This window comes from Pristiophorus japonicus, chromosome 17 (assembly GCF_044704955.1).
Source record: "Pristiophorus japonicus isolate sPriJap1 chromosome 17, sPriJap1.hap1, whole genome shotgun sequence".
Classification (NCBI taxonomy): Eukaryota; Metazoa; Chordata; class Chondrichthyes; family Pristiophoridae; genus Pristiophorus; species Pristiophorus japonicus.
This window is the reverse complement of record NC_091993.1, coordinates 62,669,064-62,696,149: the sequence shown is the minus strand read 5'-3', so window position 1 is coordinate 62,696,149 and position 27,086 is coordinate 62,669,064. Positions and strand designations below refer to the sequence as shown.

The window sequence follows — 27,086 nt, the reverse complement described above, 5'->3', positions numbered from 1 at the left end:
GAATAAAGGGTCGGCCATTAGAGCTGACATGAGGAGAAACTTCTTCCCTCAATGGGTTGTGAATCTTTGGACTTCTCTACCTCAGAGAGCTGTGGGGCTCAGGCGTTGAGCATCTTCAAGATAGAGATCGATAGATTTTAGGCTCCTAAGGGAATCAAGGGATATGGGGACAGTGTGGTAAGGTGGAGTCAAGATAGAAGATCAGCCATGATCTTACTGAATGGCGGAGCAGGCTTGAGGGGCCGAATGGCCTACTCCTGATCCTATTTCTTATGTTTTTATGTGCTGTTGGCTGCACATATCTCATTGGCTGCACATATCACAGATTTCATTGGCTGTAGATAGCACGTTGAGTGTACCTACCTATTGGCTACATATTTCTCATTGGCGACCTAAATCTTATTGGCTATCCATCCGCCATTGTCTGTGAATATCCCATTGGCTGCACATTTCTCATTGGCTGAACCTATACCATTGGTGTGAGTTTAGGGGTGGGGTGAGAATGTGGGGTGTGGGATGGGTGTGAGTGTTGGGGTGGGGTGAGTATTGGGAGTATGTATATGTGAGGGGGTGTGTTTGGGTAAGTGTGGGGGTGTGTGTGGGGGTGATGCGGGATGTGTGTGTGTGTGTGGGGTGGGGTGAGTGTATGGGGAGGGTGAGTGTGAATGTGGGTGTGTGTATGTAGGGGGGGTGAGTGTGTGGGGGGGGGTGTGAGTGCGTGTGGGGCTGGGTGTGCATGTGTGTGGGGTGTGTGTGTGGGGGGGAGGGGTGTTTGTGTGTGGGGGGAGGGGAATGTGTGTGTGTGTGGGGGGGAGTGAGTGTGAGAGTGTATGTGTGGGGGAGGGGGAGTGTGTGTGCGTGGGGGGGTTAGTATGAGTGTGGGGGGAGGGGGGTGAGCGGGTCGGGTAACTGCTCGCTGCCTCTGTGTCTGTGTGTGTCTGTGTGAGTGTGTGTGGGTGTGTGTGTTTGTGTGAGCGTGTGTGGGTGTGTGTGTGTATGGGGGGGTGTCTGTGAGTGTGTGTATGTGGGGGGGAGTGAGTGCGTGTGTGGGGGGGTATCTGTGAATGAGTGTGTGGGTGTGAGTGAGTGTGTGTGTGTGAGTGTGTGTGTTGGGGGGTGTCTGTGTGAGTGAGTGTGGGGATGAGTGTGCGTATGGGGGGGGGTGGTGTCTGTGAGTGTGTGAGTGAGTGTGTGTGTGTGTGTGTGGGGGGTGTGTGTCTGTGAGTGTGTGTGTGGGGGGTGAGTGTGTGTGTGTAATGGGGGGGTATCTGTGTGTGTGAGTGGGGGTGGGGGGTCTGTGTGTGTGTGGGGGGGGGGGGTTCTGTGAGTGTGTGTGTGGGGGTGGGGGGGGTGTCTGTGAGTGGGTGTGAGTGAGTGTGTGTGTGTAGGGGGGGGGGCAGGGGGCTGTGAGTGTGAGTGATTGAGGGGGTGTGGGGGTGAGTCTGGGGGCGGTCCGCAGTCCGCTCGCTGCCCATATAAAGCGGCGCCCGCCGCTCCAGCCGCACTCCGCGCCCTTCGCCGGACCCCGAGCCTCTCCCGCCGGAGCCGCCAGCCATGTCTCCCACCCCGCCCGACGAACCACAGATCCCCATGGAAGGTGAGAGGTGTCGGGGCTGACCGCTACCGATCCCTGTCCGTCTGTCTCTATCTGTCGGTGCAAATGTTAGAACTTTATCCACCTCTCCCTCTAACGGCACCTATCTGTATCCCTCGACCTCTGTCTGTCTCTAACTATCAATTTCTCCATAACTATATCTCTCCGGGTAACTTTAACGATGTACCTCTGGCTGTGAGATCGATCAATCTATAACCATATCTCGTTATATATCGCTCTAGCCCACTGTCTCTCAAACTACTGTCTCGCTCTCTCTGTCTGTCTGTCTCTGTCTCTCTCTCTGTCTATCTATCTATCTATCTATCTATCTATCTGTCTGTCTGTCTGTGTCTATCTCTCTCTCTGTCTGTCTATCTAACACCGCTGTGATCTCTGGTGTGATTGTGCAGCGCCCGAGGGGCAGCCCACAGACCTGGTGGTGGAGGATGTGACAGGCACCTCGCTGACCCTGAACTGGAACCCACCCAGGAACATCGGCCCGACAGGGCTGGCAGGCTACACGGTGGAATACTGCAAGGAAAGCAGTGAGTGATGCTTGCTTATGCTCCCGGCACGAAGTGACAGTGATTTGCCTGCTCAGCACATCTTCACATAGGCTGTTTGTACTTAGATCAACCAATACACAGGGGGCTTGCTGTGGTGCTGGGGTTAGTCTGGGTCTGGGGTTAGCCTGGTGGGTCTTGGGTTAGCCTGGGTCTCGGGTTAGCCTGGGTCTGGGGTTAGCCTGGGTCTGGGGGGTGGGGTAGCCTGGGTCTGGGGGGGGGGTTCGCCTGGGATTGGGGGTTAGCCTGGGATTGGGGGTTAGCCTGGGATTGGGGGTTAGCCTGGGTCTGGGGTTAGCCTGGGTCTGGGGGGGGGGGGGGGTTCGCCTGGGTCTGAGGTTAGCCTGGGTCTGAGGTTAGCCTGGGATTGGGGGTTAGCCTGGGTCTGGGGTTAGCCTGGGTCTGGGGTTAGCCTGGGTCTGGAGTTAGCCTGGGATTAGGAGTTAGCTTGGGTCTGGGGTTAGCCTGGGTCTGGGGTTAGCCTGGGTCTGGGGTTAGCCCGGGTCTGGGGTTAGCCTGGGTCTGGTGTTAGCCTGGGTCTGGGGTTAGCCCGGGTCTGGGGTTAGCCTGGGATTGAGGGTTAGCCTGGGTCTGCGGTGCTGGAGGGAGCTGGGGTTAGGCTGGGCTTGAGTAGGGCTTGTAATAACACCAAACCCATCACAGAGACGGGCTCCGTATCATTAAGCTGCTGGTGTAATCTGGTCTCGAAGAGACGGTTCTGTCCCCGGGGCAGTTAATGGGTTCAAGACGTCACTTGCTACTTTTAGAAGGTGAGCAAGGAAAGTGCAGAGAGCGAGCAGAGATCTGGAACTGGTGGTCTGGGCTCCTCCAGTGAGTCATCACACAGCTTTGCATCCTGACCTGCTGACAAATGAAGGACAAATAGTTAATAAAGTCACATCATTAACTGGGATCCAGAGATCAGCTGCAAATAGATTTATTACTGTCATAAAAATTATAATGATCTTTTGTCCATGAACCAAGTCCCATACATTCACACTAGGGCCCGAGCTTCAGCAACATTCCCCACGAGATGGGATAGAGATTGGGTACCACTGTAGGTTCTGTGTATGGGGGGGTGCGGGGTGCGGAGGATGGTGTGGTGGGGGCCTACCATTTGAGATGTGTGTATTGCTTTGTGTGCATGTGTGAATCCGTTGTTGATTCAGATTAGAATTTTGTTTACTTCAAGAATTTCCATTTATCTGTATATAGCAACTACATGTCTCCAATCTGTGACTGTATGTACAGCAGCATGAGGCAACAAGCAGGGTAGGCTCTGTTGCCCAATGAAGAGTTATAATGCACGCAGCATTCAGCTTAAAGAGTATTATAATGTATGCACCTGTGAGAATGCTCACAGGTTTGTGGAGCTGTTGACCCACTCTCCTGATCTTTGGGCACCCTGTGCGGAGGGCCTCCTCGTAGGACTGCTCCTGGGCATGGCCAAGGGTGCCATAAGCCGGTCCAGGCAGCGGGCGGTCGAGGGGGTCGTTCAGTCTGACTGCCTGCCTCTCTTCCGCGGCTACGTTCGTGCCAGGGTGTCCTTGGAGATGGAGCACGCGGTGTTCACCGGTACGCTCACGGCCTTCCGCGAGAGGTGCGCACCGGAGGGACTGGAGTGCATCATCACCCCCGGCAACCAAATTTTAATTTGATCGTAATGTCCAAAGTTTAATTTGTGATTTGTCAGTTCGAGTGTCCCTTTTAACGAGGGCACTTGATTTATAGTTTTACTTAAAATAGTTGTAGAGCTGTTGAGTTGTGAGTGGCTTAGCCAGTTAGGTGATGTTCACAAGACTCAATAAAACCCCAGTCAGATGGGTTCAGAGTGATCTACGATGAGGCAGGTGGTTGTGAGCCTGGTGGATGAACCGGTAATGTGTCGTGTGATTGTTAAATCTTTGCTAATAAACCAACTAGTTCTTAATAGCAATGTGTTTCTATGAAATCTTAAGCAAAGAACGCATGAAGCAAATACATTACAGGTATGACATAGTGGCTATCACTGAGACCTGCCTACACGCTGGGCATGACTGGGAGAGAAATATTCCAGTTTATAGGTCTTTAGAAAGAGGGAGGAGTTGCAATATTGATAAAGGACAGTTACAGCTTCAGAAAATTCAATTAGGGTGAACAGGCAGCAGAAACACTTTGGGTAGGATTGAGGAATTGAATGGGAGGCAAGAGTTCGGTGGAAGTGGTCTACAGACCTCCTGATAGCAGAGATTAAGTAATGGAATGCAGAAACACGGATCAGAGAAGCTTGTTGTAAAAACAGAGTAGTTATAATGAGAAACTTTAATTTTCACACAGACTGGGGGAAGCTCAAGTCCCAAAGGCAGTGAATTTCTGGAGTGTATCTGGGACAGTTTCCTGGAATAATATGTCCTGAGTCAGCAAGAGAACGGGCCATACTAGATTTAGTTATGAGTAATGAGTCAGGATTAGTGAACAGGCCAACAGTAAGGGAACACCGAGCTAACAGTCACCATAATGTTACAAGAGGATTTGAGTAGAAGAGTAAAGATGTCTTACTGCAATTATATAGGGCCCTGGTTAGACCACACCTAGAGTATTGTGTACAGCTTTGGTCTCCTTACCTAAGGAAGGATATATTTGCCATTGAGGGAGTGCAACAAAGGTTCAACAGACTGATTCCTGGGATGGGGGTATTGTTCTATGAGGAGAGACTGAGTAGACTAGGCCTATATTCTTTAGAGTTTAGAAGAATGAGAGGTGATCTCATTGAAACATACAAAATTCTTACAGGGCTTGACAGGGTAGATGCAGGGAGGATGTTTTTCCCTGGGCTGGGGAGTCTAGAACCAGGGGTTACAGTCTCAGAATAAGGGGTCGGCCTTTTAGTACTGAGATGAGGAGAAACTTCTTCACTCGGAGGGGGTGAATCTTTGGAATTCTCTACCCCAGCGGGCTGAGGAGGCTCAGTCGTGGAGTATATTCAAGACACAGATCGATAGATTTTTGAATATTAAGGGAATCAAGGGAAATGGGGATTGTGCGGGAAAGTGGAGTTGAGGTCGAAGATCAGCCATGATCTTATTGAATGGGGCTGAATGGTCTACTCCTGCTCCTAATTCTTATGTTCTTATGAATCCGATATTAGGTTTGAGGGAGAAGGGTGAATCATGACCTTGGAGAGATGAGGCAGGAAGTGAGCACAAGAGACTGGGCAGAACTAGTCACGGATAAACTACTGATGGACAGTGGTAGATGTTCAAAGAAATATTTGGTTGAAGACAAGACCAATACATACCCCTAACGGGCAAGAGCTCTACGTGTGTAATAAAACTACCTTGGTCAACAGGGGAAGTGGGAGAAAGTCTAAAACTAAAAGAAAGGGCTTATACAAAGGCAAAGAACAGCAGCGAAACCGCGGACTGGGGGACAGAAAGAACAGCAAAGGGATACAAAGTGGTAAGAGGCAAAAAGGGAATATGAGGAAAAGCTTGCGAGGGATATCATGGACAACACTAAAGGTTTGTACAATATATTAAGAGAAAGATGGTGCCTAAGTGTACTGTGGGTCCCTGAATGTCAGATGTAGGTACTAGTGTAATTGGAACTCAGGAAATGGCAGACATCACAGTAGAGGATGAGGATAAAGTACCAGAGATACGCGGAAAAATAAAATAAATCAAGGGCAGGAATTAACAAGATTTAATATAGTGGAGCCAAGTTTGCTGATGATACAAAGATGGGTGGGAAAGCAAGTTGTGAAGAGGACACAAAGAATCTGCAAAGGGATATAGATATGTTAGGTAAGTGGGCATAAAATTGGCACGTGAAAGTGTGAGGTTATCCACTTTGGTAGGAAAATAAAAAAGCAAATTATTATGTAAAAAGGGAGAGATTACAAAATGCTGCAGTACAGAGGGATCTGGGGGCCCTTGTACATGAAACACAAAAAGTTACAGCAAGTAACTGGGAAGGCAAATGGAATGTTGGCCTTTATTGCAAGGGGGATAGAGTATAAAAGCAGAGAAGTCCTGCTACAACTGTACAGGGCATTGGTGAGACCACACCTGGAGTACTGCGTACAGGTTTGGTCTCCGTATTTAAGGAAGGATATACTTGTATTGGAGGCAGTTCAGAGAAGGTTCATGAGGTTGATTCCTGAGTTGAAGGGGTTGTCTTATGAAGAAAGGTTGAGCAGGTTGGGCCTATACTCATTGGAGTTTAGAAGAATGAGGTGATCTTATTGAAAGGTATAAGATTTTAAGGGGGCTGGACAGGACAGATGCAGAGAGGATGTTTCCCCTTGTGGGGGAATCTATAACTAGGGGGCATCGTTTCAGAATAAGGGGTCGCCCATTTAAAACAGAGATGAGAGAATCTTTGGAATTCTCTACCCAAGAGAGCTGTGGAGGCTGGGTCATTGAATATTTTTAAGGTGGAGATAAACAGATTTTTGAAAGATGGGGAGTCAAGGGTTATGGGGAGCGGGCAGGGAAGTGGAGTTGAGGCCATGATCAGATCAGCCATGATCTTATTGAATGCCAGAGCAGGCTCGAGGGACCAAATGGCCTACTCCTGCTCCTATTTTTTATGTTCTTATGTTCTAATATAAGTTTTAAAAAATGGTGATGAGAATGTAATGAGATTAAGGACAGACATCTCCAGGGCCTGATGGTTTCCACCCCAGTGTATAAAAAGAAGTAGGTGAGTATATTTCAGATGCTCCAGTCATGATCTTTCAAAACTCTTTTGATTCAGGAATTGACCCCTTGGATTGGAACATTGATAATATCATTCCATTATTTAAGGAGGGTCGGAGAAATGAACTCGGAAATGATAGGCCTATTAGTGTAATGTCAGTTGTGGAAAAGTTACTGGATTCTCTTATTTAGGACAGAGTGACCGAGTATCTGAGCAAACTTGAGCTGATCACTGAGAGCCTGCATGGATTTGTAAAGGGCAGATCCTTTCAATCTAATCAATTGGAATTTTTGAGGACGTACCTAACGTGGTAGATAAGGGAGTGTTATTTATGGATGTTATTTATATGCACTTCCAGAAGGAATTTGATAAGCTTTACAAAAATAAGAGCATGGAATCAGAGGCAATCTATTGACATGGGTAGGGAACTGGTTAGGAGACAGGAGGCAGGGTATGTACACAAATTGACAGGATGTGACCAGGGATGTGTACTGGGGCCTCAGCCTTTCAGTATGTTTATAAATGACTTAGATGAAGGAATAAGAGCCGGACATCCAAGTTTGCTGATGACACTGAGTTAGGTGCACAGTAAAGAGTGCAGATGGGAGCAGAAAGTCACAAAGGGACATTGATCGATTCAGTGAGTGGGTAAAACTGTGGCAGATGGAGCTCATTGTGGGGAAGTGTGAGACCATCCACTTTGGACCGAAGAAAGATTGATCCGAGTATTTTCTAAATGGCGAGAAGCGAAGAACTGGAGGAGCAGAGAGACTTGTGGGGTCCCAGTACAGAAATCGCTAAAGGACAGCGGACAGGTACAAAGATCATTAAAAAGGTTAACGGAATGTTGGCCTTTATCTCGACGGGGATGGAATACATCGGTTACGATACAGTTATATAAAGCTCTGGTCAGACCCCAGCTGGATACTACATTCAGCTCTGGGCAGGAGATATTTGCCTCGGAGGGAGCAGCGCAGATTCACCAGAATTATACCGGGGCTAAAAGGGTTAAATTATGAGGGCAGGTTGAACAGACGAGGCTTGTATTCCCTCGAGTAGAGATGATTAAGGGGTGATCTAATTGAGGTGTTTAAGGTGATTGAAGGAGTTGATAGTGTAGGTAGAGAGAAACTATTGTTACTGATGGGGGAGTCCAGAACAAGGGGACATAACCTTAAAATTAGGGCTAGGCTGTTCAGGGGTGATATCAGGAAACACATTTTCACACAAAGGGTAGAGGAACTCTGGAACTCTCTTGCCCAAAAGGCCTGTTGGGCTGGGGGTCAATTTAAAATTTCAAGACTGAAAGCGATATATTTTTGTTCGGCAAGAATATTAAGTTTAGGGAACCAAGGTCGATAGATGGCGTTAAGATACAGATCAGTGTAATCTAATTGAACGGCAAAAGAGACTTGAGATGCTGAATATCCCAGTTCTGTTCCTATCTACCCAAGTACCTGTCTCCAATCTGTGAGTGTATATATAGTGAGTACCTGTAGTGTGTGAGTGTATATATAGTGAGTGCCTGTAGTGTGTGAGTGTATATATAGTGAGTGCCTGTAGTGTGTGACTGTAAATATAGTGAGTGCCTGTAGTGTGTAACTGTATATATAGTGAGTGCCTGTAGTGTGTGACTGTATATATAGTGAGTGCCTGTAGTGTGTGACTGTATATATAGTGAGTACTTGTAGTGTATGACTGTAAATATAGTGAGTGCCTGTAGTGTGTAACTAAATATAGTGAGTGTCTGTAGTGTGTGACTGTAAATATAGTGAGTGCCTGTAGTGTGTGACTGTATATATAGTGAGTACCTGTAGTGTGTGAGTGTATATATTGTGAGTGCCTGTAGTCTGTGAGTGTATATATAGTGAGTACTTGTAGTGTATGACTGTATATATAGAATGCCTGTAGTGTGTGACTGTATATATAGTGAGTGCCTGTAGTGTGTGAGTTTATATATAGCTTGCCTGTAGTGTGTGACTGTATATATAGCGAGTGCCTGTAGTGTGTGAGTTTATATATAGTTTGCCTGTAGTGTGTGACTGTATATATAGTGAGTGCCTGTAGTGTGTGAGTATATATATAGTGAGTACCTGTAGTATGTGAGTGTATATAGAGTGAGTGCCTGTAGTGTGTGAGTGTATATATTGTGAGTGCCTGTAGTCTGTGAGTGTATATATAGTGAGTGCTTGTAGTGTATGACTGTATATATAGAATGCCTGTAGTGTGTGACTGTATATATAGTGAGTGCCTGTAGTGTGTGAGTTTATATATAGCTTGCCTGTAGTGTGTGACTGTATATATAGTGAGTGCCTGTAGTGTGAGTGTATATATAGTGAGTACCTGTAGTATGTGACTGTATATACAGTGAATGCCTGTAGTGTGTGAGTGCCTGTAGTGTGTGAGTGTATATATAGTGAGTGCCTGTAGTCTGTGACTGAAATCTGCCCACGTATACCCATGAGTTGCTGATCCCCTTAAAAATATGCGGCTTGGAGGCTTCACTAATGTATCTGAACTTCACTTTCCATCCTGATTTGTTTTCTCGAAGCTCAAACCTGGGTCGCTGCCAACAAGGACCTGACCACAAAAACTGTTCTGGTGATTAAAAACCTAAGCGAAGGCGACAAAGTGCAAGTTCGGGTCAAAGCGGTTCACGGTAACGGCAGCATCGGCACTACTGTCCTCCCAGAGCCGGTGCTAATCAAGCATCCCATCGGTGAGTGAAGAGTTAACTAGCAATTGAATTGGAGCATTTGGCTCAAAGCATTCCTGAAGCAAGGGGACTAGCAGGGTGTCGCATTTCCCCATTCCCAGCAGACTGATAGTGACAAGTGTTGGTATGAAGAAACATTCCTCAGCACATTCCTGAGTCAGGGAGAACATGTAATCTCAGCTGTCCAAAAAGACATCTGCACAATCAAAGATTAAATATTCAGTGAGGAACTTCATGTTGTTTTGCAACATTGAGTCCTGAATTACGTACATTACCCATTACTGTCCAGTGACACACATTACTGTCCAGAGACACACATTACCGTCCAGAGACACACATTACCGTCCAGAGACACACATTACCGTCCAGTGACACACATTACCGTCCAGTGACACACATTACTGTCCAGTGACACACATTACCGTCCAGTGATACACATTAAAATCCAGTGACACACATTACCGTCCAGTGACACACATTAACATCTAGTGACACACACTACCGTCCAGTGACACACACTACCGTCCAGTGACACACACTACCGTCCAGTGACACACATTAACATCCAGTGACACACATTCACGTCCAGTGACACACATTACCGTCCAGTGACACACATTATCATCTAGTGACACACATTACCATCCAGTGACACACATTACCATCTAGTGACACACATTATCATCCAGTGACACACATTACCATCCAGTGACACACATTAACATCTAGTGACACACATTACCATCCAGTGACACACATTACCGTCCAGTGACACACACTACCATCCAGTGACACACACTACCGTCCAGTGACACACACTACCGTCCAGTGACACACATTACCATCTAGTGACACACATTCACATCCAGTGACACACATTACCGTCCAGTGACACACATTCACATCCAGTGACACACATTAACATCCAGTGACACACATTAACATCCAGTGACACACATTAACGTCCAGGGAAACACATTACTGTCCAGTGAAACACATTCACATCCAGTGACACATATTACCATCCAGTGACACACTAACATCCAGTGACACACATTACCATCCAGTGACACATATTACCGTCCAGTGACAAACATTAACATCCAGTGACACACATTACCGTCCAGCGACACAAATTACCATCCAGTGACGCACATTACCATCCAGTGACACACATTAACATCCAGTGACACACATTAACATCCAATGACACACATTACCGTCCAGTGACACACATTACCATCCAGTGACACACATTACCATCCAGTGATAGTGACACACATTACCGTCCAGTGAAACACATTCACATCCAGTGACACATATTACCATCCAGTGACACATTAACATCCAGTGACACACATTACCATCCAGTGACACATATTACCGTCCAGTGACAAACATTAACATCCAGTGACACACATCACCGTCCAGTGACACAAATTAACATCCAGTGACACACATTACCATCCAGTGACACACATTAACATCCAATGACACACATTACCGTCCAGTGACACACATTACCATCCAGTGACACACATTACCATCCAGTGATAGTGACACACATTACCGTCCAGTGAAACACATTCACATCCAGTGACACATATTACCATCCAGTGACACATTAACATCCAGTGACACACATTACCATCCAGTGACACATATTACCGTCCAGTGACAAACATTAACATCCAGTGACACACATCACCGTCCAGTGACACAAATTAACATCCAGTGACACACATTACCATCCAGTGACACACATTAACATCCAATGACACACATTACCGTCCAGTGACACACATTACCATCCAGTGACACACATTACCATCCAGTGATAGTGACACACATTACCGTCCAGTGACACACATTAACATCCAGTGACACACATTACCGTCCAGTGACACACATTACCGTCCAGTGACACACATTACCGTCCAGTGACACACATTACCGTCCAGTGACACACATTACCATCCAGGGACACACATTAACATCCAGGGACACACATTAACATCCAGGGACACACATTAACATCCAGTGAAACGCATTCACATCCAGTGACACATATTAACATCCAGTGACACACATTCGCATCTAGTGACACACATTACCGTAGAGTGACACACACTAACATCCAGTGACACACATTCACGTCCAGTGACACACATTACCGTCCAGTGACACACACTACCGTCCAGTGACACACACTACCGTCCAGTGACACACACTACTGTCCAGTGACACACATTACCGTCCAGTGACACACATTACCATCCAGTGACACACATTCACATCCAGTGACACACATTACCATCCAGTGACACACATTACCATCCAGTGACACACATTAACATCCAGTGACACACATTAACGTCCAGGGACACACATTATCGTCCAGTGAAACACATTCACATCCAGTGACACATATTACCATCCAGTGACACACATTAACATCCAGTGACACACATTACCGTCCAGTGACACACATTACCGTCCAGTGACACACACTACCGTCCAGTGACACACACTACCGTCCAGTGACACACATTACCGTCTAGTGACACACATTACCATCTAGTGACACACATTACCGTCCAGTGACACACATTACCATCCAGTGACACACATTATCATCCAGTGACGCACATTACCATCCAGTGACACACATTACCATCTAGTGACACACATTATCATCCAGTGACACACATTCACATCCAGTGACACACATTAACATCCAGTGACACACATTAACATCCAGTGACACACATTAACATCCAGTGACACACATTCACATCCAGTGACACACATTCACATCCAGTGACACACATTACCATCCAGTGACACACATTAACGTCCAGGGACACACATTACTGTCCAGTGAAACACATTCACATCCAGTGACACATATTACCATCCAGTGACACACTAACATCCAGTGACACACATTACCATCCAGTGACACATATTAACGTCCAGTGACACACATTAACATCCAGTGACGCACATTACCGTCCAGTGACACAAATTAACATCCAGTGACACACATTACCATCCAGTGACACACATTACCATCCAGTGACACACATTAACATCCAGTGACACACATTAACATCCAATGACACACATTACCGTTCAGTGACACACATTACCATCCAGTGACACACATTACCATCCAGTGATAGTGACACACATTACCGTCCAGTGACACACATTACCGTCCAGTGACACACATTACCGTCCAGGGACACACATTCACATCCAGTGACACACATTCACATCCAGTGACACACATTCACATCCAGTGACACACATTCACATCTAGTGACACACATTACTGTAGAGTGACACACACTAACATCCAGTGACACACATTCACGTCCAGTGACACACACTACCGTCCAGTGACACACACTACCGTCCAGTGACACACACTACCGTCCAGTGACACACATTACCGTCCAGTGACACACATTACCGTCCAGTGACACACATTACCGTCCAGTGACACACATTCACATCCAGTGACACACATTACCGTCCAGTGACACACATTCACATCCAGTGACACACATTCACATCCAGTGACACACATTTACATCCAGTGACACACATTAACATCTAGTGACACACATTAACATCCAGTGACACACATTAACGTCCAGGGACACACATTATCGTCCAGTGAAACACATTTAGATCCAGTGACACACATTAACATCCAGTGACACACATTAACATCCAGTGACACACATTACCGTCCAGTGACACACATTAACATCCAGTGACACACATTACCGTCCAGTGACACAAATTAACATCCAGTGACACACATTACCATCCAGTGACACACATTACCATCCAGTGACACACATTAACATCCAGTGACACACATTAACATCCAATGACACACATTACCGTCCAGTGACACACATTACCATCCAGTGACACACATTACCATCCAGTGATAGTGACACACATTACCGTCCAGTGACATACATTACCGTCCAGTGACACACATTACCGTCCAGTGACACACATTACCATCCAGGGACACACATTACCATCCAGGGACACACATTCACATCCAGTGACACACATTCACATCCAGTGACACACATTCACATCCAGTGACACACATTCACATCCAGTGACACACATTCACATCTAGTGACACACATTACTGTAGAGTGACACACACTAACATCCAGTGACACACATTCACGTCCAGTGACACACATTACCGTCCATTGACACACACTACCGTCCAGTGACACACACTACCGTCCAGTGACACACACTACCGTCCAGTGACACACACTACCGTCCAGTGACACACACTACCGTCCAGTGACACACATTACCGTCCAGTGACACACATTACCATCCAGTGACACACATTCACATCCAGTGACACACATTACCGTCCAGTGACACACATTCACATCCAGTGACACACATTCACATCCAGTGACACACATTAACATCTAGTGACACACATTAACATCCAGTGACACACATTAACGTCCAGGGACACACATTATCGTCCAGTGAAACACATTTAGATCCAGTGACACACATTAACATCCAGTGACACACATTAACATCCAGTGACACACATTACCGTCCAGTGACACACATTAACATCCAGTGACACACATTACCGTCCAGTGACACAAATTAACATCCAGTGACACACATTACCATCCAGTGACACACATTAACATCCAGTGACACACATTACCATCCAGTGACACACATTAACATCCAGGGACACACATTAACATCCAGTGACACACATTACAGTCCAGTGACACACATTACCGTCCAGTGACACACATTGCCGTCCAGTGACACACATTGCCGTCCAGTGACACACATTGCCGTCCAGTGACACACATTACCGTCCAGTGGCACAAATTAACATCCAGTGACACACATTACCATCCAGTGACACACATTACCATCCAGTGACACAAATTAACATCCAGTGACACACATTGCCATCCAGTGACACACATTGCCATCCAGTGACACACATTGCCATCCAGTGATACACATTACCATCCAGTGACACACATTACCATCCAGTGACATACATTCACATCCAGTGACACACATTACCGTCCAGTGACACACACTACCATCCAGTGGCACACATTAACATCCAGTGATATAGCCACAGTATCTATTTGGCTGGTCCAGTTAAGTTTCTGGTCAATGGTGAACCCAAGGATGTTGATGGTGGGGGATTCGGCGATGGTAATGACATTGAATGTCAAGGGGAGGGGGTTAGACTCCCTTGTTGCAGATTGTCATTGCCTGGCACTTGTGTGGCGCGAATTATACTTGCCATTTATCAGCCCAAGCCTGGGTGTTGTCCAGGTCTTGCTGCATGTGGTCACAGACAAGGTTCCCTTTAAACTGCGTGGCATTGCGGCCGTGCACCGCTCTGAAGGTCCCGCGCTACGTGAGCCTTTCAACAGAAAAATCGCACCTGTGCAGAATTTTAAATGGACCATGCAACCCGTTAAAGGGGTCACGTGGGCCAAAGAAAATTAAAGCGAATATTGAGGAGTTGCGAATTGTATCGAACACTGCAGTCATCAGCAAACATCTCCACTTCTGACCTTATGATGGAGGGAAGGTCATTGGGGAAGTAGCTGAAGATGGTTGGGCCTAGGACACTGCCCTGAGGAACTCCTGCAGTGATGTCCTGGGGCTGTGATGATTGACCTCCAACAAACACAACCTTTGTATGACTCCAGCCATTGCAGAGATTCCCCCCTGATTCCCATAGACTTCAATTTAACTAGGGCTCCTTGATCCCACATTTGGTCAAATGCTGCCTTGATGTCAAGGGCAGTCACTCTCGCCTCACCTCTGGAGTTCAGCTCTTTTGTCCCTGTTTGGACCAAGGCTGTAATGAGGTCTGGAGCCGAAGGTCATGAAAAGTGCTGTATAAATGCAAGTCTTTCATTCTTTCTTTTAGATTCTGAGTTTCCATCTTGATTGAGTGTTTTGCTCTTTTTTTCCAGATGCTCCCAAAATCCGTCTGCCTCGCAACCTGAGGGGAACCTTTATTAGGAAAGCTGGGCAGGCATTAAACCTGTCCATACCTTTCCAGGTGAGTAACTAGGACTATGAGGTGATGAATCCTTGTGTTGACTCCATCGCATGGCCTGCATGGATTGATTGGCATCAGATGAATAATAGTCTGCACCAGCTCAGACTGGCAATGTGTATTAACGAACCCTTGGGGTCAAAGATGTAGTAGCATTAATAATCTTTGCAAAAAAGAGTTTCCATCGGCAAGCCTGCATTACCTATGGCCTTATGTCCAAAACATCTGGAATAGTGGACCTAAGGTGAACATTGAACCCTTTTACCACTGGAGTTTGCATTGGAAATATGGGCACACAATATAATTCAGGCTAAATCTGCTAATTTACTTTATTAAGAAGTAAGCTTACACAGAAGCAAGAATGAATCGGTAACTAAAATGTATAAAGCACTGTAGGCACCATCTGTTCCATGAAAATCAAATGTTGAAATCCTAACAGTTCAGTGACTTTTCAAATTGAGTCCCTGGTACAAAGATTTATGTACGAAATGTACCATATAACATGTATAACAACTTTACTTTTGCTCTGATGTGCAAGCTGGCACAAAAGATTTTTTTTAAGTATTCTTCCCAATTATGACCAACTGTGCCAGATGAACAGATGCAATATTGAATTCCTTACAAATTGAACCTGAATGTATCCTGGGAATGGGCACAGGCACCTCATTAAAAATATCTTCAACCAATTTGTACCAACAAATTCTTGGATTTTGACGTTTTTCTTATCAGCTTTTACCATTTTTCACCAGTATATTGGCGCAGTTGTCCCTGCTGGCCTGCCGTAATAAATATGAAGTTCCTTAGAGTTCAAATTCCCAGTGTGCAGGCTGACAGGAAGGTCAATTGGACAGGTCAGTAATGGGCAGACAGAATAGACAGGATATTACAGCTGGGCAGGTGAACAATCATTGTCACAGCTCCATAGAGCAGGTGGGAATGCATCAAAGTGCAGCCTGCCCTCCAGTGTAAGTGATGAGTGCGGCTATGGGACTAAACTGTTTTAATCTGTTATGCTTCTCAACCCAAAGAGTGGGTCAGTGTGGAGGGGTCAAAGAGTGAATCAGTGTGGGGGTCAAGGTTCAGTGTGGGGGGTTTAAGGATTGGATCAGTGTGGGGGGGGTTCAAGGTTCAGTGTGGTCCCAATGCTCCAATCACAGCTCCTTTACAAACTGAACAGGCAGTAACGGTCTGAGTCACAGAGATTTATTGATCTCCCTCACTAACAGAAGGTTTCTTCTCCACCATACTTAGGGCAGTCCTAAACCTGTGATAACCTGGAGCAAGGATGAGCAGCCTATAGACACGGCCCATGTCAATGTCCGTAATGGGCCCGTCGACACGATCTTATTCATCAGGAAGGTGGAGAGGAAGGACTCGGGCAAGTACAAGCTGGTTGTCCAGGTAGACACCCTGGTGGATGAAGTGGTCCTTGACATCCAGATTGTGGGTATGCAGACATATAATATTTATAAATATATTCTGTGAATATGTGTTGAAATATGGTCAAAAGAAATGTGCTGACATTCGAAGTAGATGTAGGGAGTGCACAGGGTGGTGTCAGGGTGTCGGCTCTGAGTCAGAAGGTCGTGGGTTCAAGTCCTGCTCCAGAGACTTGAGCACATAATCCAGGCTGACTCTCCCATGCAGTGCTGAAGGAGTGCCATCTTCTGGATGAGACGTTAAACAGAGGTCCCGTCTGCCCTCACTGGTGGACATAAAGATCCCAAGGCACTATCTGAAGAACAGCAGGGGAGTTCTATTGTCCTGGACAATATTTATCCCTCAACCTGGTCCGGATAGATTGCATCACGCATTTTGAAAAAATCTAGGGAAGAGATAGTAGAGGCATTATTACACATATTTAATAATTCGTTAGAAAAAGGTGTAGTGCCAGAGGACTGGTGGATAGCTAACGTAATACCTATGTTTAAGAAGGGAGGTAGAACATGTCCAGGGAATTATAGACCTGTCAGCTTAACATCGGTGGTAGGGAAAATAATGGAATCCCTACTAAAGGCGAAAATAGAAGAAAATCTAGAAACCAGAAATATAATAACGAATAGTCAGCATGGGTTTCAAAAGGGAAAGACTTACTTGACCAACCTTGTTGAATTTTTTGAAGAGGTAACAGAGAGAGTAGACAAAGGTAATGCAGTAGATGTAATTTATCTAGATTTTCAAAAGGCCTTCGATAATGTACCACATAATAGACTGATGAATAAGGCCAGAGAATGCGGAGCCAGGGGACAAGTAGCAGAATGGATCGCTAGCTGGCTTCAAGACAGAAAGCAGAGAGTCACTATTCACAGTGGTGTTCCACAAGGATCAGTGCTGGGATCACTGTTGTTCACAATTTGCATTAACGATTTAGACTTTGGAATTAAAAACACAATTTCTAAATTTGCAGATGACACCAAATTGGGGGATAGTCAATACTGAGGACTGCAACAAATTACAGGAGGACATTAATAAACTTGCAGAATGGGCAAATAAGTGGCAAATGAAGTTCAACACAGATAAATGTGAGATATTACATTTTGGTAGGAAGAATAGGGAGGGAATAAGAGAATAAAGGGTTATGGGGAACGGGTGGGGAAGTGGAGTTGAGTCCATGATCAGATCAGCCATGATCTTATTAAATGGTGGAGCAGGCTCAAGGGGCCGTATGGCCGCCTACTGCTCCTATTTCTTATGTTCTTATGTACTTATTACTTGGAGGGTGCAAGTCTAGGTGAGGTAGAGGAACAAAGGGATCTTGGAGTACAAATACACAAATCACTAAACGTTACAACACAGGTTAACAAGGCCATAAAAAAGCAAACCAAGCACTCGGGTTTATTTCTAGAGGTATGGAATTGAAAAGTAGGGAAGTTATGCTAAACCTGTATCGAACCTTGATTAGACCACACATAGAGCACTGCGTGCAGTTCTGGTCGCCATATTAAAAAAAGGATACCGAGACACTAGAGAGGGTGCAGAGAAGATTTACAAGGATGACACCAAAAATGCAAGAACAGGCTGTGTTTCTTTTCTCTTGAAAAAAGAAGGTTGAGGGGTGACCTAATAGAGGTCTTTAAAATGATGAAAGGTTTTGATAGAGTGGATACAGAGAGAATGTTTCCACTTGTGGGGAAGAGTATAACTAGAGGCCATCAATACAAGATAGCCATCAAGAAATCCAATAGGGAATTCTGAAAAACTTCTTTACTCAGAGAGTGGTGAGAGTGTGGAACTCGCTCCCACAGGGAGTGGTTGAGGCGAATAGTGTCGATGCATTTAAGCGGAGGCCGGATAAACATATGAGGGAGAAGGGAATAGAGGGTTATGCTGATAGATTTAGATGAGGAAAGACGGGAGGAGGCTTGAGTGGAGCATAAACTATGGCACGGATTGGTTGGGCCGAATGGTCTGTTTCTGTGCCGTATATCCTGTGTACGAACATACGAACAATGACGGACAAGTAAAGACCATTTGGTCCACCGAGCCTGTCCCTCACAATTACCGTACCTTGTGTATCACAACATATACACCCGACCCCACCCCAAACCATGTGATCTCCTGGGAGCGGCGAAAAAACAGATAAAAAAGCCAGGCCAATTGGGGAAAAATAAATCTGGGAAATGCCTCTCCGACCCATCTCGGCGATCCAAACTAGCCCAGGAGATCACTCTGGCTATTAAATTCCCGACAGTACCTACCTTCTGTAAGAGTTCAACTCCGCCACAGCCAGAAACAAATCCAGCTCTCGCTTGAAGGAATTCAGTGAGTCTGCGTCCACCACATGAAATGGCAGCTTGTTCCAGAGGTTGACTATTCTCTGGGAAGAACCACCTCCTGACATTTAACCTAGATCCAGCCTTATACAACTTAACTTTGTGGCCCCGGTCCTGCCTAACCTATTTAATTGATCAATCTGTCCAGTGGCCACCTGTAATTCATGTACACCAGCTCTGTGAGGCACAGTGTAAAGTGTAATCGTTGGGATACCCCCGTGGGATCCCCACCAGATAACCCCTTCATCATCAGAGGCAGTCCCTCGGAATCGAGGACGACTTGCTTCCATTCTAAAAATGAGTCCTTCGGTGGCTGAACAGTCCAATACGAGAACCACAGACCCCGTCACAGGTGGGACAGGTAGTCGTTGAGGGAAAGGGTGAGTGGGGCTGGTTTGCTGCACGTTCTTTCCGCTGCCTGTACTTGGTTTCTGCATGCTCTCGGCGATGAGACTCGAAGTGCTCAGCGCCCTCCCGGGTGCTCTTCCTCCACTTAGGGCAGTCTTTGGCCAGGAATTCCCAGGTGTCAGTGGGGATGTTACACTTTATCAGGGAGGCTTTGAGGGTGTCCGTGTAATGTTTCCTCTGCCCACCTTGGGCTCGTTTGCCGTGAAGGAGTTCCTAAAGGTTGACACGGGAGCCGCTGGGAGGGGCCGAATCGGCGGGGGGGGATTCCACCCCAATTCCTGGCTCCTTTGCTCCCAGAAAAGCTCGATTCCCTCCCCAGAAACCTGCCACAGAACATATCACTGACTGGGCAACTGTGGTTAACCTTGCAGAATTGCCTGGGCCTCCACAGACCATGAAGATGTTGGACGTGTGGGGATTTAACGTGGCCCTGGAGTGGCAGCCCCCCAAAGACAATGGCAATTCTGAGATCAGTGGCTACACCATTCAGAAGTCTGACAAGAAAACCGGGGTGAGTGGATTAGGGGCATGTTACTTATGTTCGTAGATCAGCATGTTAGGCTTGTTGCGATTCCGTGACGTTTTCCGTTCCAACCAACATAATCTCATTCTCAGTCGTCCCGTCAACGTCCTTGATTTTCTTTTTTCATTCAACCAATCTCATTGATGCTGAAAGTTGTTGAGCAGCACTCTCACCTCTGGGTCAGAAGGTCGTGGGTTCGAGTCCCACTCCAGAGACTGAGCATATAATCCAGGCCGACACTCCAGTGCAGTGCTGAGAGAGTGCTGCACTGTTGGAGGGCCAGTACTGAGGGAGCGCTGCACTGTCGGAGGGGCAGTACTGAGAGAGTGCCGCACTGTCGGAGGGTCAGTACTGAGGGAGCGGCGCACTGTCGGAGGGGCAGTACTGAGGGAGCACTGCACTGTCGGAGGGGCAGTACTGAGGGAGTGCTGCACTGTCGGAGGGGCAGTACTGAGGGAGCGCCACAGTGTCGGAGGGACAGTACTGAGTGAGTGCCGCAATGTCGGAGGGGTAGTACTGAGGGAGTGCTGCACTGTCGGAGGGCCAGTATTGAGGGAGCGTCGCACTGTCGGAGGGGCAGTACTGAGGGAGCGCCGCACTGTCGGAGGGGCAGTACTGAGGGAGTGCTGCACTGTCGGAGGGGCAGTACTGAGGGAGTTCCGCACTGTCGGAGGGCCAGTACTGAGGGAGCGCCGCACTGTCAGAGGGGCAGTACTGAGGGAGCTCCGCACTATCGGAGGGCCAGTACTGAGGGAGCGCCGCACTGTCAGAGAGGCATTACTGAGGGAGTGCTGCACTGTCGGAGGGGCAGTACTGCGGGAGTGCAGCACTGTCGGAGGGGCAGTACTGCGGGAGTGCCGCACTGTCGGAGGTGCAGTACTGAGGGAGCGCCGCACTGTCGGAGGGGCAGTACTGAGGGAGCGGCGCACTGTCGGAGGGACATTACTGAGGGAGTGCAGCACTGTCGGAGGGTCAGTACTGAGGGAGTGCCGCACTGTCGGAGGGGCAGTACTGAGGGAGCGCTGCACTGTCGGAGGGGCAGTACTGAGAGAGTGCCACACTGTCATAGGGGCAGTACTGAGAGAGTGCTGCACTGTCGGAGGGGCAGTGTTGAGGGAGTGCTGCACTGTCAGAGGTGCCATCTTTTGGATGATTCTTTAAACCGAAGCCCCGATGCTCTCTCAGGTGGACGTATAAGATCCCTTGGCACTATTTCGAAGAGGAGAAGGGGAGTACTCCCTGATGCCAACATTTATCCATCAACCAACATCACTAAACAGTTTAATTAGTCATTTATCTCACTGCTGTTTGTGGGAGCTTGCTATGCAAAAATAGGTTGCCACATTTCCCACATTACAGCAGTGACTACACTTCAAAGATAATTCATTGGCTGTAAAGCACTTTGAAGTCCTGAGGTTGGGAAAAGCACAATATAAATGCAAGTCTTTCTTTCTATTTGGAGTGGATGGGGAAGGGAAGGGGTTTTACAGTTTCCCAGCCGCTGAACTTCCTGTGGAGCAGGCTAGTTAATTGAAGCAGTGACCCCTGCTTTGTGTTATTGGCGGTAACGACCGAATGTAGCGATATTGTGTGGCCAATATCGGTCTCCGTACCGATGGAATGGGGCGCGAACAAGAGCCAATCACAATGCTGACTTCACCGCAGTGGGTATCTAGGGCCCGCCCCAGGAACAGGCAGGTGCCTCATTGATGCACACATTATTCTGGGGTCCGCTGACCTGCGCAGGACCGCATTGCAAGTTTTGAGGCAAGCAGGTGGGCCAAAGGTCTGACACCCTACAGAAGGCCATGACGTCAAGATGTCCCCCCTAGCCCCCTCCGCTGTCCCCGCCCTGTCAATATTCCCTGACGCCCACCTCCTGAGGGGCCAGCGCGGGTCCTTGGTCAGGTAACGGTGGGACCCACCCAGTCTCTGGGCCTTTGCCTATAGGAGGGTCAATGCAATCAGCCCTCTTACAAAGGACCACTAAGGTGGAGAAATTCGATAGGTTAGCGCCTCTGGTTAGCGCCTGTGGGGGGTGGTAACGGGGCGCTAAGGGGTCAGTGACCGGACGCGGCAAATGCAGTCATACCCATGAACCTCAGTGCCGGTTTAGTGCTGGCGCTAACATTTACCGCCTGGGCCTCTAGCGCCTCACAGATCGTGATGTCATAAAGTGCTCCGTGCCCCGTTACCGCCCCGGGTGTGAAATTGCCCCCTGCCCCATCGCCGGGCGTGAACAACGGCAGCAAGGGGAGGCGTTGTCGGCTCGGCTGGCCGCTGGGGGAGCGCTAATTAAAGGCAATGGTTTTCAGGTAGGCCAAACTTTATTATTGGCCCCAGTCTGGTGCCCGCTGAAAGTGTTTGCTGTTTATTGCTGCGCGATGTCCCAGCTCCCCCCAGTGTGAGAGTGTTGGGGACTGTAATGGCAGTCGTGCAGGTCGCCTGGCAACACAGAGCTGCTGACAGTGGGTTGTGCAGCATCACTGGCCCTGCCCTTTCAGCAAGGGACGCAGCCTCTGATAACGTTAGCAATGTGCTCCACATTGTTCCGTGTCTGCCGCTACCGCCTCGCTCTCCATCTTTAGCGCCCCCAACACAAGTGGTCCGCGCTTGATTTAACGCCTCGCTCCCCTCCTGGAGCGCTAAAGCTGTATTTCCCAGCAGGGGAGAACCATTAACGTCTGGCACTACTATTTCTAGCCCTTAGTTTCTTTGACTAGTGCCAGGGCTGCCCACTGCCACATCTCCCCTCCCCCCTCCACAAGCCCCCAGGGTAGGTCCACACAGAAACCACTGGGGTCCCGAGGAATCTGCAGGGGTTTCACAGTATGCACAGTCCAGCTGGTAAAAGTCGGATAGCCAGTTGGAGAAGATCGGATTGTGGTCGCTCCGAGACCATTCTCCACAATGGTCACTAGGCGTTCGAGTTTTATGTTCCCCCGAAAATATCTCCGCTTTGATAAACGCCTGATTCCCAGCATGCTCAGCAAAAATGCCAGTAATTGTTGTACCTTCTCGATCAGGAGGATTATCACAAAGCACAGGACGTAATTTGGGTTTGGGTTCAGGGGCTAATTGGTGAGATTGAGATCCGTCAACTGTCGAAACAGAATTCTTTGTGGGAACCGCCCATGCTCGGGCGGTTGACAATTTACAGTCTGGATGCTCAGCCAAAATGTTACACATGTCATTAATCACAGCATGCTTCCTTTCACAAAGACCATTGCTATAAGGGCTCTCAGCTGCTGTATTTATGACAATGATATTTATATTCTCAACACAGATCTCGGAACTCCTCGTTAATGAATTCACCTCCATTATCGGTTTGCTGGTGTCCCAAGTCCAGGCCCGATTCAGTTTGCCACAATTTTATCTGTAATATCCTTCTTCTCCTTACTATATATTAGTGTAGAACTATTAAATCTCATAGTCAGGTCAATAAAATGTAAGATGAAACCATTTCTGTCTTTGTCCCATACCTTTGGATCCATGGCAACGACCTCCTTAAAGCCATGTACCAATGGAATACTTACAATGGGACATGTAATATACTTAGATTTCACAGTCTAATCTCATCTGTTATCCTTGTATACTCATCAGCCACACCTGCATCTTTTAGCAGGAGTTTTAAATGTTGCCAAGTCGGGTGGGACTACGATGGATGAGTCAAAGCTTTACCTTTAGAACTGGATAAAGAGATGGCAGGCCCTTGCTGTCATGGTGACCCCGTGGGCGAAGGTGCGGCGAATGAGGGTACGGGGCCCAGAAGAGGCGAGGGCCGAGGGGCAGCACGGGCCAGCCCACTCTGTGATATGTGCGCGCACTAGGTCCGTGCAGCAGAGCAGGTCTCCAGTCGTCTTGGTTAACCCTTGCCACTGGATAAAGGCCTAGCTCTGTCGAGCCCGTGTGGTGGCTGGTGTGCAACGGTCACCACACGTTAAAAAAATTCACGCACAGGCATCTTCCACCGTTCAATATGTAGTTCAGGACTGGAACATCGGATCCTTCATTGAAACATCTGATAACTCTTGTGGAAGCAAGTCATCCTCGTTCGAGGGATCGCCTATGATGATGATGGTGACCCCATATAGTAACAAGGTGTCCTGGTAATTTGGGCGGATGTATTCACGTGCTAAAGAGCCAAACCCCACACCCACAATGTGGTGGAAACTCCCACCGGACAGAATGTTACAGTACAGGAGGAGGCCATTCGGCCCATCGTGCCTGTGACAGCGCAAAATAATCAGCCTCACTCCCGCACTGTCTGTCCCCATAGCCCTGCAAGTGTTTCCTTTACAAGTATTTATTCAATTCCCTTTTTAAAGTTATTAATGACTCTATCAAACCCTTCTCGATTGAATCTTCCCTCGACCTTCCCTGCTCGAAGGAGAACATTCCCAGTTTCTCTCGTCTCTGCACTGAGATTGTGCCGTGTCAGCGGGCTGCCACACGTCGCGGAGAGCGTCAGGCACACAGCGTCCGGGAGGCACAAGGCCGCTGCCCATGCTCACTCCTTCTCTTCCCTTTCTGATAGGAATGGTTCACCGTGCTGGAAAAGCACCACGCCACCACCTACACCGTCTCTGACCTGGTGATGGGCAATCACTACAACTTCCGCGTCTTCTCCGAGAACCTGTGTGGACTCAGTGCGACAGCCGCTCCGTGCAAGGACACCGCCTTCATCCCCAAAATAGGTGAGCCCTGAACCCTGACCCCGCCTGCTGCCGGGGGCCTAGCGATGGGGGCCTGAACTCTGCCCCCCCGCAATGTATCCACCCCGCAATGTGTCCCCCCCCCGCAATGTGTTCCCCCCCCCCGCAATGTGTTCCCCCCCCCCGCAATGTGTCCCCCCCCCCGCAATGTGTTCCCCCCCCCCGCAATGTGTTCCCCCCCCGCAATGTGTTCCCCCCCCCCGCAATGTGTTCCCCCCCCCGCAATGTGTTCCCCCCCCGCAATGTGTTCCCCCCCCCGCAATGTGTTCCCCCCCCCGCAATGTGTTCCCCCCCCGCAATGTGTTCCCCCCCCGCAATGTGTTCCCCCCCCGCAATGTGTTCCCCCCCCGCAATGTGTTCCCCCCCCGCAATGTGTTCCCCCCCCGCAATGTGTTCCCCCCCCCGCAATGTGTTCCCCCCCCGCAATGTGTTCCCCCCCCGCAATGTGTTCCCCCCCCGCAATGTGTTCCCCCCCCCGCAATGTGTTCCCCCCCCCGCAATGTGTTCCCCCCCGCAATGTGTTCCCCCCCGCAATGTGTTCCCCCCCGCAATGTGTTCCCCCCCGCAATGTGTTCCCCCCCTCCCCCCCCGCAATGTGTTCCCCCTCCCCCCCCGGCAATGTGTTCCCCCTCCCCCCCCGCAATGTGTTCCCCCCCCCCGCAATGTGTTCCCCCCCCGCAATGTGTTCCCCCCCCGCAATGTGTTCCCCCCCCCGCAATGTGTTCCCCCCCCCCGCAATGTGTCCCCCCCCCGCAATGTGTTCCCCCCCCCGCAATGTGTTCCCCCCCCCCGCAATGTGTTCCCCCCCCCCGCAATGTGTTCCCCCCCCCCGCAATGTGTTCCCCCCCCCCCCGCAATGTCTGACTCCCCGCTGTCTGTCCAACTGGCTGTCGGGCAGCAAACCTGTTTCAGCAACTTAAATCAGATCCCGCTGCTAAATTCTGTAGCACCTGCTGGAAACTCATACTTCTGAAAATCCCCCAGCCCCACCCCACATGTTTCCTGGCTCGCAATTATTATCGGGTCCAAAGTGTCCAATCCCCCTGGACAGCTCCCTGCCCTCCCCGCACCCCCCACCCCTCCCCTTGAACCCTCGCTCATGATTTAATTCATAGGATAATGTCAACTATATAAAGTAACTTCAGTGCCAAATATTTACTCATGTTTCTGGGCTAAGATTACCATCATCGTAAAATATTCCTTCAGAGCATTGCTTGGTGGATTGCACATCTCCACCTCTCAAGCATATCTTCATGGTGGAGAGGATCCCTATACTCAAGGTCGTGAGGCCAGTAATGGTCAGGAGAGCCAGGTACTTCTTGGCCTGACAGAATGACGTTTCAAGGTCTTCAGAGGACAGGCTTAAAGCTATTGAGGTGTCATGTGACCAGACAAGATTGGCCAACTGCCCAAAGAGTGATAAACGTCTTTTGGTAAATGCAGTACTCAGGGGAGGTCAGGGAAGGTCAAATCTGATTTCAAACCTGGGCTGCATGAGCCCATTCGCTTTGATTGGACCATCCTAGGGTCTCCATGATAGGACCACCCTAGGGTCTCCATGATAGGGCCACCCTAGGCTTTCCATGATCGGACCATCCTGGGGTCTCCATGATTGGACCATCCTAGGGTCTGTATGATTGGACCACCCTAGAGCATCCATGCCTGATCATTATGGATGTACCAACAACTCACACGTTGGTTGAGAAACTCTTCCCTAATTATTGATGAATTAATCATCTCTGACAAGATTGTGAGGATTTTAGAATTCAGCAAAGGAGGACCATGAAATTAATAAAGAAAGGGAAAATAGAATATGAGAGTAAAGTAGCGAGAGGCATTAAAACAGACTGTAAAAGCTTCTCTAGGTCTGTAAAAAGGAAAAGATTAGCGAAAGTAAATGTGGGTCCCCTACAGGCTGAGATAGGAGAAATTATAATGGGGAATAAGGAAATGGCAGAGAAATTCAACAAATACTTTGTGTCTGTCTTCA

The 27,086-nt window shown here is 48.2% G+C and overlaps 1 protein-coding gene across 3 annotated transcripts in view; it reads left to right on the top strand.

Moving 5' to 3' along the window:
• The first annotated feature begins 1,490 nt into the window (after positions 1–1,490).
• The window catches only part of LOC139227761 (myosin-binding protein H-like), a 65,475-nt gene continuing 39,879 nt past the window's right edge, over positions 1,491–27,086 (top strand). The window contains exons 1-7 of one of the 3 annotated variants that reach the window (XM_070858765.1): positions 1,491–1,597; positions 2,005–2,139; positions 9,389–9,556; positions 15,592–15,680; positions 16,929–17,124; positions 20,230–20,369; positions 24,919–25,078. In XM_070858765.1, the coding sequence (XP_070714866.1) occupies positions 1,555–1,597; positions 2,005–2,139; positions 9,389–9,556; positions 15,592–15,680; positions 16,929–17,124; positions 20,230–20,369; positions 24,919–25,078 (931 nt within the window). In that variant the 5' untranslated portion in view covers positions 1,491–1,554. Of the gene's footprint in view, positions 1,598–2,004; positions 2,140–7,372; positions 7,653–9,388; positions 9,557–15,591; positions 15,681–16,928; positions 17,125–20,229; positions 20,370–24,918; positions 25,079–27,086 lie in introns of those variants that run through there. The other 2 variants (XM_070858767.1, XM_070858766.1) reach the window with 2 other exon arrangements.